We start from the raw sequence: 15,482 nt of genomic DNA on the forward strand, positions 1-15,482 counted from the left end.
TTTTCGATCGAATGCGTGGCTTTAAAATTCTTTTTTATCACCGAGTGCCTTTTTCATTAAGACAGAAACCGGGTAGCTGAAACACACCACACGCATATTTGCTTCATATCATAATAATCGGGAAGGATGATGTATGAGCCGCATTAGAAAAATATAAACATTTGTTCTACTCAAAAGATGGGCTCAATTTATTCGAGAGTTGTTTCTATAGAAATGTAACTTGACTTCTGAGCTTATAACGCTCTAAAATCGTTCCAAAATTTATTGACGCCTATTATTATTTCTGAATTTTCGTAAAAAACAATGTCTCACCATAACTGGTATCATAATTTCCTTTGAAACACGCTCATTCACTGAATATTTGGGTGGGGCATATTGGAGACTGGAAATTGGATAGAAAATCCACATTCTATGTCTTGTGCTAAAATTCCCAATTTTTGATGTTTAAAATATGCATTCCTTTAAATACGCTGATGTGACCGCATGCTTTTCAGAATTCCCCAAATGCACTTCGTGTGATTTTACCGGCGAAATATGTTAAATAAAAAAGATTACTTCTCCAAATACCAGGCGTGCAAAGAACCGTGTCCCACCCACATCGTAACAGAGAACAGATTCCTAAATTTGAAAAAAAAAAGAAAAACGCTAGAACTATTTTTGATGCGTTTTATCGTTCGCCCATATTTAGTCTATTGCACAAGAGTAAAATGAGTTTCGAGAGTTGCGCAATTTTGCACGTTTATTTTTAGTCTTAACTTCAACTTCTAAATCTTTTACATTTCCATTGACTGTTGGAAATTTCTCTTATACTTATGTGTACGGAAACTTCACGCTTCGCCCGACCTCCTTTTTTTCCGAATAGGTTTGGACAAATGACAAGTTATTTTTCCTCGACATTTGACCCCAGACGGAATTTTTCGATAACTTTCCATTGCAAGAATGTTTGTTGCTACTTTATAGAAACTTGCTCAAAGTCAGGTCACGAGAGTTTACTCAAAATGAAAGAGAATAGTTCCTGAGTAAAGCTGCAGAAACCACTAAAATGCTGAAAGCTACTGACACTATGAACAATTATAAATATTTTGCTAGTTTTGATTTTAACGTTAATCTAACGTAAAATAAGCAAAGTTGAAGGGTGCAAATACCTATTCTTCTACTTTACCCATTAGAAAAATTTACCGTGTCGAAGCTTTACTGGGGCCCGAACTCGCTGTTCTAGTTGGCACTAATTTACTTTTAGTGGGTATTATTAAGTATATTATAATAGTTTGTTTCTTGTTAATAGAAGCCCATCTAACACAGCAAGCTATATTATATTTTAATGCTGTATAGTGTAAAAACGTTGTCTTCAAATCTGACTTCAAAATCTGATTCTCAACTAAAGTAAAAAAAAAAAAATCCTTCAGACCCGGACACCGCGATACCAAAATTTTTACAACAAAATTGTTTGATTTTTCTCTTTTTGTTTAAAAATTTTCGACCCTAAATTTATAAGTCTAAACTTATGGCTTCGTATTTCGACTCATATTTTTACCCCAAAACTAAACAATTCCTGACCCAAACTCTAACTTCACAGTCTCACAGTAAATACAATAAAATCTTTAAGTCGCAAATAAAATACAAACAATGTTTGTATACCGAAGTAACTTATATAATTCAAAATCATATAAAGAAATCAATTTTAAACTATTTATGATTCATACAATATATCACTGTACTGTATGCTGCGTCGAAAGTAATATCCCATTCTCCTAATATTTACCAGTCACGAAACATTTATACGAAATAAAAGACTTCATTATCACTTGTTGTGTTGGTAGAAATGATTTTGGATTTTAAGGGTGGGACCTTTGTGCGTCATTTTTGCGTGATATGGGTAACGTAAAATTAACAACAATACGTCACATTCTTTTACGCCCGTATCCGGCATTTTATCATTTATCAAAATCGAGGTTTGGTCATGAAAATAAAAAAAACAAATTATGGTTTTGCCGATTATTCTGTTAACTTCTGACAAACATTCCTAGGAATGAGACAGTTGTGGACTGACGATTTCTCTGATTATACAATATACATTTCAAGAATGGAAATAAACCCTTTAAAAGGTAAAATCTTTAATTTGCAGTACTTAAACAATGATCAACAATGGGAAAAAGTGGTAATATCGAAAACTCAGTTTTGCTTTTCAAAATATTACATTTCCTAATCCAAAAACAAATAAACCTATCCAATTTTATAAAAATAAATATTTATGAATAAATTTATACGTGGTTCGTTGTTAAACACGATCCACTTCATTGATTACGTGACCCTTCCATTTGTTCTACTTGCTGGCAGATAAACTTGATTGAGGTTTTGAACTTCGTCTTCTCCAAAATTGAGGTTATATTATATCAAAGAAAATTCACGACATTTTTTATAATTACTATAATCTATCTTCTACTATTTTGCAGATAAGACAACGATTTGATTCAGATACCCAACATGGACAAGCGACAAGCTTTTCATAGTAACATAAAAGTTATATTACAAACTGAACCATCAATTTTCAGCAAAATGTATATCCTGATAGTCTTACAATTTTGTGAATTTAAGACTAAAACAAATAAGTTTTAATTCGGGAATCGAATACATCCAAAAAAGGTGATGTTAATCGAACCAATTCTGATTGTTTTGTGCGAACGAAATAATAATAATTGTCTGCATATCTGTAAAATTGGAAATCTGTAAAAACACTCATATTTTTGTGACTGCCGCTCTGGTTAGCTTTCCCTCTTTCCACTCTTGTTTTTTTGACTGCTGCTCTCTCAAATTCTCGCTATAATTCTAATTTTCAACACTCATATTTGTTATTTTTTCTATCCTTTATCCACATCCAGCGGAATGTGTGAGCAAAATTAGATATAGTAAACGAATTAGATATAGCCTCCATAGTTTTAAAGATTTCTCTATTATAACTTACAGAGAGCACTCGACAGCTATTTACAAAAAGGCGATTTAGGTATAAATTGGCAATAAAAATACTTCGTTTTATTTCACTGTTAACATAATCTACAAATTATAAGAAATCCCTAGTTTCCTCAAAGCTTTACAATAAGTTTTGCAAACGTATATCCTTCTAGCTTTGTTTATAGCCCTTTTAAAACCCACATGAAATAATAGAATAATTGAACATCAAAAGAATACTATTTGTAACAAGACTGTGTTAATCCATGAATGACCATTTGTTGCGACTATTGTACTAAAATTATTTTCTGGTTAATTTATTCTGTTATGTGGAAACCAGCATGTGGACGCAATTTTGTTGTTGGGGACATCATGCTAAACCTCGAAAGGCCATCCCCTACTTTCATTTCTGTCGGAAATTATATCTGAGTATGTCGGGATATTTTATTTCTTTTTCACACCCAAGTTATGGTTCAGATGCACGATAGATTAAAGGTTGATGTGAAACTTTCAGAATTCCGTACTTTACGTTACTACAAAAATTGAAACATTTACAATACTTCATTGTTTTATATTTTTATATTCTATGTATTGATAACACTTAGTACTGAAACGACTTAATTGTTTTACACTGATGTCCAAAACGCTGAATACTGCATTTCTCATCATCAAGGACTGAAAACAGTCCCAATCATTTTCCTCTCATCTGTTCACTGAAAATTATTCTGTAGCTAATTATTATAATTTTATCAACGTCACAGTATAATCATAAAGCTGTTTTATTCGGGACGGATTTCCAGTCACAAAATCATAAAGTCATGTGTGTTTCGAAAACCCCAAGTCGACCACATAATTTGAAAATTCTGACTAAAAATGAATCCCTGACTATCATCCATTTCATATATGTCTTGCTGTAACATATTACAAAAATCTTGAATGTGAACCTTCGAATTACTTACTACTCGTTCAGATGTTGGCCCTTCTCCTTTCGCTTTTATTCACAATATTAACAGAAAGATCAAACGAACTTTGGGTAAATCAGACGTCTTTACAGCGTCGTCACAAAAATACACGACTCGGTGTTTTGTTAAGCCGGCCTGGTGATTTACATCAACGTCTATTGTCTAAATTTACATTTATATAGTATCTACGTAACACCTTTGCATTTGAAAGATGTAATTTCAAAAGAGAAAATCATAGGCTTCAAATCACGACGCCCTATCAAAAAGTATGATTATGATTAGAGATAGAACACAGTGTGATCGCTTGATAGACTTGCAAATTTTGGCATATTTGCTAAACTTGGCAATGCCATCGGACGTGAATCAGTAAATTACGCCGTGATGAATTTATTGTCTCTAAGTTCTTTTTACTGGTATATCATGGTTGTAAATGGACTCAATTTTTGGAGGCTCAACCCATCCCAAACCATAATAAAATGTGAAGACTAAAATTTTATAGTAGGCTAATAAAATAACTCGTGTGGCAAATATTATTGTTCTACAAAATAATGAGTTTGAACAAACCAAAATTGTTTGACTGTTGAGTTCAAACTATTTTAATGGACGACCATAAACTTTATCGTTTAGCACTGTCGCGGCACTGTGGTTTTATTGAATATGATCTGAAATACTTGGTTATCACACAAATTACTTGTTGAATAATGAGTAAATAAATAATTGTGAAAAATGAAATATTATGAAAAGGTGGACACGAGGTCAAAAATGAATGGAAAAGTGAGTGCTCGGTCAAATTCATGATGCGCATTAATCCTAAGCAAATATCATTGTAATTTCGTTAATATTTTTTCATTTTCAGTCAATTTTTAGTATATTACAAAAGGGTTTTTTCATAACATTTTTTCCTCATTTTCCACACTTTAAGTATGTCTAACCGTCACCTTACATAAAAACAGAAGGTAAAAGATTTATTTTCGTTAATGACATGAATAACATGACATCATACCTTTATCCCGTTTCTCCAAATTCAGGAAAGGTAATCAAGACGTTGCTAAGCAACAAAAAAAATAAAACAATGACGGGGTGGCTCATTTTACCACATCAAGATGAAATCACCCGAGTGGGGCGCGCTGTAATAGACAACCCATGTTGTTGATCACGAAGTATTCAGCCGAAGGTACTGCGTGTTTTGTGATTTGAATTTAGTGCGGACCATTAGTATGATATGTATAAATCAGGACTCAGTTACAAAATAATTTATTTCTCTCCAAAGTTATTTCGTGGGTGGATATGTCACCTATAATTTTCTGGTTTAGTGAGTTCGTTTCATTCCGATAATTTGGTATGTTTGTCTGTTTCGTCTAAAGAATAAACAGACATATTTTCAAGTTTCCGTCAGAAAAATCCCCAATATTGAGACCAAATTCATGCGGTTACGAATCACATAACATGATGTTTGTTCCCACCCAAAATACCGCCAAAATATACTCTTCTCTTTGAAGTCCAACTAGCATGCACCCTTTGTGAACCTTGCAAAATCGTAGGTATTCTAAGCCGGGTTTTATCAATGTTTATTCTTTGCATGGAATTATATCATAGAACTTTCTGTATCATCCATAATATATTCTATACGTGCGAAATTTTTGGAATTTATCGCATCGTGGGTAAAAAATTCAAGTGTTGATTCAAGCGCCCTCTCGATTCGCTTGAAGGAAAATTGTCATGTATGCAAATGTACTGTATTCAAATTTTTGTGATATTATGAAATGAAGATGTATTTTTTTTCATTTTCGTAACGTCTTCAGTGAATGCGTCATTCTCGGATTACAGTTTTTATATTCTATTGCGTTTAAATTGGTCATAGATACATGATACAATATTTCTAATCTCGTACAATATGTACGGAATGAATGAAAAAATTTAAGATATATCTTAGTCGAGGCAATGGCCTGAACAAATCCAATAAATTGTCATGTTTGTGTTTCATTTTTATGTTTATTTATCATTTTTTGTTAAGTCGTGATGCGGAATCTAATTTGTTAAATTTGAACCGCGAGTTTTATTATATTCGCAATAAATATAAATCGATATGAGTCTAAAAGGATCTGCCATCGTTTCTAGATTTTACAAAAGTTATCACCACTCACATAAACAAATTGTCGCTTACAATATGCAGGTCTTTGTATTTAGTGAGGCCTGATAAGACGCGACCTAAAACCAAAACGCTTTTTATTATTTCGTATTCTTTTACGTTCACGCACAAAACACGGAGTGGGGCGATGAAAAGTTGACCAAAACAATGTTAATTTAAAAGAAACCAAGCGCATCGGGCGCTGGCTTGATTCACATGAACTCTTTGCTGGATAAATGGGTATTATCAAGCGCGGGTAACATATATATACTACGGATATTCTAAATGGGTTCATACATGTTCGCTCACACTTCACCCACCAGGGAAATTACTAAAAATATCTGGGTGGGATTCCACGCCTGGCTGCCATCAACTGGTAGGTTACAAATTTTTGGTTTGAACGAGCAATATATCACGAGCAATATGTATTCATTTATTTTATACTAGGGTTTAAGTTAATATAGACTGCCTTGATCTATGCGGTCTAGGCTCACCTTTTATTTGAATTAAAAAACGCGACAGTGCGGATTGGATTAAACCTCAGTTCGATTCCAAGGCTTAGAAATATTCAACTCAAATAAAAACCATTGAAAAACGGATAATTTCTGTTGAACATTTTCAATAATTTAATGGCAGTACAGCTGACGCCAGATATTAAATTGGCGTATTAAACATATAATAGTTATGGCATAACAATATAGTAGTTCTCACTCTCTTTCCTATTGAAGTAGTGAAGTGGGTGATGAATCAGAAATAACGGGTTGCATCCGTGAAAATAAAATTCCTGTATTATTATTAAATAAAATAATATTTATGACTGCCACACCGCATGATCAGGACATTTAAGTCTATCGGGCGGGACAGCTTGTAAAAAATTGGGACTGTCGCGTCTATAGCGGGACGCATGGTAAGCCTAACTATAATAGTCCATCCCTATATTAAAGAGTGGATGACCCAAAACCCGAACTATAGTTCAGGGAATATAAGCAAGTAAACAGGACTGAGGAAATGAATCGTACTGAGTATCAGTTATTGGGAATCACCGTCCTTATAAAATCAATAAAATGAAACTCGTGTCTCGGAGGATTATAAATGCGCCAAATGTATATAAACCTACAATCTTCCAAAACATAAAAAATATGTAATTTTTTAACTTAGCATGGAAACATAACGTTTAATCACTGCAGCTAACATAGAATGTCGTGATCGTATTTATTATATGTTTGCAATTTGAGAAATATCTGATGCTAGATTTCGAATATTTTGTCTGAGTAACACAAAGTTTTATAGGTAATGCGTACGCTAATTTCGACAATTGACCAGTTCATCACTGGCAATTCAGACACTTGATAATGAAACCGATGAACCGAGTGAGAACATTTTTTTAAGGTATTGTTATTTCTCTGTGCCTTAAAATTTTATTGGGATCACTACACACGGGCTATTGTTGTTCATAAGTCCCCAAATTTCACCCATATATCACGTCGTTGTCATGCAGTACCTCGTGTGGGTGACAAGCATAGAAACACGAGCTTTTATACCACTTACTAAGAGGAAGTTCACGGTTGAATTCACGACAAAATGATTTCATTTCAGGAACAGGCCCTGTTGCTAGGAAACGGAAATACGAAATCTACGTATTTGGGAATGATCAACCTGTTTTTGTTCATCTTGCAAGGTTGCAAATTAGTAGTGCATGAAGTGTATACCAATGTACCAACGTTTTACCTAACACGCTACAGTGGTTGTCGTTATATATTACGAAATATAACATTAGTCAATGACGTAACCTGTGACGTCATAACATCGTGCCGAACCCATTTGAACTCGACACATGTTACGAGTTAAGATATGAGATTGAGTAGTTAACATCTTCAAACACGACTCAGCACCGAGACGAGATTTTTTTAAATGGGAAGCATATACGACGTAATTATCTAACCGAGTTTTGAGACTCGGGAAATTGATACATCAATACAACTGTGCTGATATACACAAATTCTTAACATTAAATTTAGACCGAGATATACATCAAGAATTTGATCATTTTGAAATAAAACTAGTATTAGAAATAAATTATCTCAACTAATTTGCGATTGAAAATGAAAATTTTTGTAGGAGACGGGTTTCATACATATGAAAATTGGGTTAAAGTTTAGTATCAACCAAAAAGCTGTTGTTTAATCAAAGACAGTGATGGAAAGAACTAATGCGTTTTTATTTATGTTTTACACATGGTTGAGGTCGGACTAAAATCATTTCTTAATTTTAACAGAATGCTTATTCAAATATAAGAATGAAGTCAAGTTTACTCAAAATTAATGTTGTGCTATAAAAGTACTGTTTCTTTCTTCGATTTACAATTAAGTAAAAACAATCATCGACTATATTAGAATCCCGTCTAATTGGGTTTCCATAATGTGATAAGGCCTGATTTCAAGAGAAGTCAGAGATTTCTTCAGTCGATCATTGTTTCTAACACGCTATACAGGCCCAGGATTTTAAGCATTTCGCAATGATAATTTTAGTACCACTATAGGAGTAGAAAGTAAATTTCTTTCATGCAGGTGATGCTGGGTTATTTTAACATGATTGACCCTTGTACAGGTAATAAAAGCTTTTACTGGGGAACAAAAAACAATTGTTTCTTTACTGTGAAAACAATACATTGCATATGCAGTCAGGTGTGTAGAGCAAAAAGAAGCGAAGTGGAAAATTACTGGCGTAAGCTTATTTTTGGGGTTTACATTGTCTCATGTCAGCAATTCAGAATACACCAATAACAGTTTTTATTTGAAACATTATAGCAGACGTTTGCAAATCCAATTTTTTTAGAAAGTGATTTGAATATTAAATGGTGAATGTGTACTTACTAAAGAATTTTTTTTCCGAAAATTTCAACTTTTATGGGTATACTTTTGGGACTTTTTAAGCGAGTTCTCTCTAATGGACCTCATTATTGAGCGGAAGCTGGGCGGTGGCAATTTTGTGTTCATTGTGGCTCACTATTACACCTAGTGGTTTTTAATAACCAAGTAAAGAATTATTTCAATTGGAAAATAACATATCCACTTTGCTTTACACTTCTTCGTGTACATATGAGAAATACAGAAGCAACTTTAAACAAATTATTGCAAAATTGGCTATGATTTTGCTAATTAGAACGCGCCCAAACAAAATAAAAATCTGGGTCTGAAGCCATTTGCCCAGATTTTCAAATTATTAAATATATTATTAAAACATAATATATTGTTAGATTTATTTCAGAAAATAGTGAAAACGGAACACTTGGAAATTGAACAGCACGTAACCTTACCTTGACCACAGGATGAAGGAATCAAATATAGAAGAGCGAGTGAGAAAATCTTCAACAACATCTCAGTTGGTGGATGGTCAGTCAGTTGGTCGCATCAATATACAATTTCCGTATCCAAGAATATTCTTTGAGGATTAGTACACGTAGGGTAAAATTACCCCTTAAATAAAAAATGAGCTAATGAAAAAAATAAAAGAAACTTCAATGACGCAACGCAGAAACGAAATCGACTCATTTTACCATACTTCCGTATATATTGTCGATAATTTTAGATCTCGATTAAAACTCTTGTGTATTCTAATAAAAATATCGCGGTGTTTTAGACAAAGCTACACATATTTCTACAGTTTTATATTTCGTAGATTTTGGCAATAATTTATAACCAATGTGATACCCCACTCAAAAATAAGTGGTCCAAATCAATAAGTCACTTGCTCAAAAGTTTGATTAAATTTTGATGGGGGTTCACATCAATGGAAAATCTTACGTTTTTGTCTGAGCGGCACAAAAAATACAAACGCAGTGTGCTGCCTGCAGTGACTAGACAACTAAATATACTTTAGTTGCGTTCCTCACGTATATGAAATTATTTTCTTTTATTGTTTGTGAAAAAAAGGTTCTTGTTGACTGTCAATGCGCCGATGTGAAACATCTAAAAGCGTCAGAAAACGCCCCATTCTTGAACTATTAAACGCTCTATGAATTTCAGCTCCCTGATGAAATATTTTATATTTTTTTTTTTCGTTACCTTGTATCGTTGAGTAAGATGGTAAGATAATATTAAGCAACCAATCTCTTGCTACGTGGAAACAATGTCTCCACAAACCTAATTATGTGGAAATCTTTGTAGTTTTTATAAGTATGTTACATGTAATTTTTACACTGTTCTTGAAAATACTACTTCCACAGCTACAGAACTCAATGTATCTCTGTCACACTACAATTTGGTAACACGAGTATACAAAGCTGATTAATCTTTGAACTTTCGAAAATAATTGAAATATTCTATAAAGCTTTCTTCTTCTATAAATTAATAATGCTTTACATTAAACTTATCTACAATTTCCAACCTAAAAATAAGCTAATTGAGATATAAAGGCCTCTGTCAAATCTTACAATTTAAAGTTCATATGCTGTGTATTCTAGATTCTTCGATCGTAAAATAATTTCACGCTTCATTCGCGTTATTTAGCATCTTTTGGTTTAAAAATAATACACCCTGTAACATCGCAACCGCGAAATTTTTCTTGAAAGATTTGTGAAAAGCCAATGCCCAACCGCGAAAACCATTAATTTTTGAGATTACAAAATCCGTTATTTTTTAGAAAAACAAATTTGAATCAGTTTCAAATAAAATTGCTAGATTAGTTATAGCGGTAGGTATATAATAAAATATAGTTATTACAATACTTCTACTATAGCTAACATTATCTGTATTTTACGCATCTGGTATGGATGATGTGTACTGTTGCGTATTCTCTACTCTATATATATATATATATATATATAACTAGTTCTGCTTTCAAGTCGAAATTGAGTTATGAAGTCGGAAATCAAAAACATATTCCTGATCCTAAAATAGCATCAACGTTCGGTTATCAATTCTTTGTCTGCATGTTGCTTCAGTGATTCAACACGTAATTGATAGATTAGAAATCCGATTCACTCAGAGAAAAATTTCTTCGTTTAATCAACTGTTGTCTACGAATGGTAGTACTAAAATAGCAATCAGCTACCTGCAGTCGGAATAATTTCCCGCAAAGGCAGAACTTCTCACTATATTTAGTTTGTAGTCGACTGTATTGCTGTTTGTCCACATTTTTTTTAAATTACCAATTCATTTCAGCTTTCAATTAATTTCATATATCTTAGAATGTCTCACAAGTTTAATCGAACTATTATTAAGGTGATCATTTTGAGTGAGTAACGGGGAGCGAGAAAAGCATCTGGTTTTTGAACGGATTTGTTTTATGATTAAATTTCGACAAAATTTTCTACCTTTACCAAGGTTCTATTGGACGACCTATTTCATGTTTACATTTTTCAATTACCGGAACTTTATTTTTAAAATATCGTCCCTAATGCTTCTATCCGTATAAATTCTTATTGAAATCGAATGTTCGCATGTATAATATATTAATATGGATACTTCTCAACCCATCGCATTCTGCAAAATAATGAATCTTATTATTCCGTGCATAACAAGTAAACACGCCTTTAAAGTTCATTGAAGCGCAGCCTAGAAATTTCTAGAACACAATTCTGCGTTGGTTACATGCATGGATAAATGAATCATCGTTCAACCCGCTGACAGCTTAAACTAAATTCACTGTGGTTTTACAGGTAATGGTTCCGTATTCACTTCCATCAATCCGTTGGAAACATTGCGAATTCTTTAGCCTCGAAATGTCGTGGAAATAGCCGGCATTGGTTTGAATGAGAAAATAATATTATATTTTTATGTAACCTGGATTTAAATGTTACGCATTTTACTTACAGCGTTATGCAAAAATTTCCATAAACATCCATCTTTATAAGTAACCGTTTAACAATATATTTATATATCGCGATTACATCGTGTCCTTGCTTAATACAGACAATACGATGAATGTAGCTTACCTTTAAATCAATCAATTAGTGTAATGATAATACAAAAGAAAACCAACATAATGTTGTGATGAATTATTGGGTTGCTAATCGTAACATGGGGAACATCTTATTTAATCCCGAGCGAAAGGGTTTACAGAGAACCGAAAATATACTCTCGACCGCATTTCAACCCAAAATTCGAAAACAGCTGGTGACGTTAGATGTATATGTAGAAAAGTGTAATTCATACTTATTGTCTATATCAAAGTCTTAATTATTTCACCCATGCATAGCCGAAAAGACCATTAGTTGGTTGCACTGTCGAAGTCCTATTTATAGAAATAAATTAATTTTCAGATTTTGGTGTTTTGAAGACTGCAGATATAACGCCAATTTTTCATATTAATGACATTAAATCACATGTAAAATAATCTTCTCTAAAATCTATCTTTTCGACTTCGTGATATATTGACACCTGCTCGAAAGCCTATATCTAAGAGTAGACTGTCTGATAATCGCCTAGTAAAATTGTTTTATTGTGTGTGCTGTGGATGCAAATCAGAAGTTGTAATGCACTCTGAGGAATCAGCCTTTTTGCGTAGATTTATATTTTCAGATGCAGATTGGAATTGAAAAACACTATAGTCACGTGTGTTGTACCAAAACAACTCAACAAAAGTCTACAATGTCAATTATTTCTTTAATGTAGTGATGCAGAATAGGCTTCGTTTTGTATAAAACAATTCAGTAACTTCAGGGAATGTTGCTGATGAACATTTATTTTTAGGACTCCAGTTTTAATATTAAGCAATATTTATGATTTGCCTAATTATGATTCAGACTTTTTCTGAACTTCAGTTACTTGAAAATCTTTATGCTAACACATAGTCCTTCGTCTCAATAACACAATATGACTCAAATTAACGAAATTTTTATTACTTATTGAAAAAAACGCAATTTCAAGTTTCGCAAATATTACCAATTAATTAAACATTGAAAAAAAATTGAAAATTTGACTTTGACAAAATACAGAAAACACGAAGAGAAAATCCATCGTCTTCTGTTGATGACAAAATTAGACTGGACAGGCTGCAAAACAAACTGGATCTGCGACGGCACACATGCAGGAACGTGCAACGATACCTAATATAAAAACGAAACACCTTGAGTCAGGAAGTGTATGGTTAACCCAGTCAGGGACGACCTTGGGGAATCGCAATCTATGCGATCGCAGTAGGTCTTTCGCTAAGTCTATATGGTTAATTTAAACAATATAATCATATACAAGTCACTGTGTTTATTTCTTACACACAAGACTCGCAGAGTAAAGTTAATTTATTCGTGTTTTAGTGATAAAATGTAACGATGAATTAATCTTCTATTACAAAATCTTAATTACGGTTATCATCCTAAATTTGCCCAAACCAGACCCCGCGCAGTCCGTTTGGTTTGGGGTCTTGCTTCAAATAAGGCCTGCTCAGGGACTTTTTGTGAATATGCTACCCATAAGCAGTTGCAATGAGAAAAATTGCGAGTTCTATGATAGTTGTGCTTTTATTGATCATTTTGAATTCAACTTTCACATTATATAAATCAATAGGTGATTGCCAGTGAGCGAATGTATTTTTTCAACTAGTTCACTACATTACCCTTTTTGGCTTTTCTCTCATTTTCTAAAGCTGGTATGCAAATAGTTTGATAAATTGTTGGTTCTGGTTCATCTACAAGACAGAGTTCTGCCAACATGCGCAATCCTATTTTACGCATTATTATTCTTCCTTCTTCTGAAAGTTGGTTTTCTTGAAACTGTCCACAAAAATTTGTAAATATTACCTTTTTGCAATTAAATCTCTATTTTATTTTTTCAATTTACAGCCACGCTCAAAACCAAAGTTCCAAGTGTGAATACAGAATCCACATATGCAAACAATAATTAAAATAAAAAAAAAATTTCAATCGGTCTATCTATACCATTTTTTTTCTAACAATTTGAAAATTTCAAGTGAATGATTTTTAAATCCCGACGCAAAAGTTATAGGATATAAACATAAAATACTCAAAACTCACCAACTATAGACAAATAAGGAAATTGTAATATGTGGAGATTTAATTAAATTACTAAATGATAGTCTGAAGTAGTGAGGTAAGGCGATCAAGTGTTTGTGAGGTCGCACAGTAAACGTCCCGATATATCCATGTGCCATCCAATAGTGCAATTTATAATCGCACGTCTGAGAGCGGTGGGGAAACCACAACGACAAAGTTTAAAGCAAATACAGAAGCTTGTGTATTCAGCTGGTAGCAGTTACATGAATTGAACTTTGAAGTGGATAAGATATTTGTTGTGCAAATTATTCATTCAACATAGCAATAAATGAAATTTCCGCAATATCTATAATTACTAGCATATGCTCCGTGCTTAAAACAGAATTGAACAAATTATCTGTCCCAACTAAAATATACGTGCAATTTTATTGACATCAGTTCCTAATTTGATAATGATCGCGAATTGCTACTTCAATGTAGTTTATCCTATTTTCAGCTTTGTTGATTGTCGCTTTATATTTGATTGCAAAAATTGTTTTCCAAAAACTTCATTTATGCGGAATTCATCACATCCTATCTGTATGAGCTGCTTCAACTCTTGGGTCATCGTTAATTACTAACTCGTTAGTTACCGATATAATTCTTTATTGTATCACCAGCTTTCGGAACTTATGTGTTTGTCCGCAAGTTTTCTCAGAGATCTCTTTTTTTCCTTCTGAGTGAGTGCTCGTGACCTTGCTATGAGCAAATATTTTCCATGTAATCAAAATAAAATATACAATAAACACCAAAGAACGTGATTTCACAGCTTATGAACTAGGTTCAGAACGCTAGAAACTTAACGACGTGAATTTGGAGAATTCTGGTCTCGCACAGCATATAGATATGATTCAAGAATAAACGCAGTGGTAAGGGTATATATTTTCTCACCTCGACAAGTTCCTGTTCATGCTTCTTTGATGGAAAAGAAAAAACTGACGAGAACAGGAGACAAAACAAGATCGTAGCTATAAATTTTAAACCCATAGTCAATCTAATTTGAAATTTATAGATAAAATTCTGTAAAATAGATGATTGCGTAAAATATTTTATACGGGATTAAATTTATGGTTTTTAAAAAAGATATTTTTTGATTATTTAACCTTTATATTGATGAATGTATATAATTAAATATTAGAATATTTTTATCACATTCTCCAAAATATGTTATTGTCCAGCGACCCTTCTATCAAAAAATTCCAATTCTGGGTAGATATACTGGCTTTCAATGAATCGGGAAAATTGCGAAAAAGTGCAGGTGGTTGGTTAAGGTGGTGCAGATGGTGCGACAGCAAATGATATGCATAAGATTTTTCGGGGCTCCCGAAGTATGCGAACCAAGATGGCGGACATCGGAATGTAATATGTGTACTAGGGGAGGGTTAGGCCATAATTTTAGGTATAAATACTACGGGAGGCTCTTGGCTAGTCCTCGAACTGATAATAGGACTAAAAT

At 33.1% G+C, this 15,482-nt stretch overlaps 2 protein-coding genes across 2 annotated transcripts in view; both read right to left on the reverse strand.

Annotated features, from left to right (window-relative positions):
* Positions 1-9,525, reverse strand: part of LOC120339564 (uncharacterized) — a 40,774-nt gene extending 31,249 nt beyond the window's left edge. Inside the window, exon 1 of the mRNA XM_039407721.2 lies at positions 9,353-9,525. Within this exon, the coding sequence (XP_039263655.2) occupies positions 9,353-9,413 (61 nt within the window). The 5' untranslated portion in view covers positions 9,414-9,525. The remainder of the gene's footprint in view (positions 1-9,352) is intronic.
* A 3,337-nt stretch (positions 9,526-12,862) lies between these two features.
* LOC120340116 (uncharacterized) lies at positions 12,863-15,051 on the reverse strand. Its single transcript, XM_039408369.2, has 3 exons — positions 14,918-15,051; positions 13,591-13,747; positions 12,863-13,084 (listed from the first exon to the last, which is right to left on the reverse strand). Exons 1-3 carry the CDS (start codon positions 15,011-15,013, stop codon positions 13,017-13,019), a joined length of 321 nt encoding a protein of 106 aa, XP_039264303.2. The 5' UTR covers positions 15,014-15,051; the 3' UTR covers positions 12,863-13,016.
* Positions 15,052-15,482: the final 431 nt, after the last annotated feature.

Source organism: Styela clava, chromosome 9 (assembly GCF_964204865.1).
Source record: "Styela clava chromosome 9, kaStyClav1.hap1.2, whole genome shotgun sequence".
In the NCBI taxonomy this organism is placed as follows: domain Eukaryota; kingdom Metazoa; phylum Chordata; class Ascidiacea; order Stolidobranchia; family Styelidae; genus Styela; species Styela clava.

Coding starts and splice junctions, on each gene's coding strand:
- LOC120340116 (XM_039408369.2), bottom strand. CDS start 15,013: ATGGGTTTAAAATTTATAGCTACGATCTTGTTTTGTCTCCTGTTCTCG. Junction 13,748..14,917: donor ATGAACAGGAACTTGTCGAG/GTGAGAAAATAT, acceptor TTTTGTGGACAG/TTTCAAGAAAACCAACTTTC. Junction 13,085..13,590: donor TGAGAGAAAAGCCAAAAAGG/GTAATGTAGTGA, acceptor TTTTTATATTAG/GTATCGTTGCACGTTCCTGC.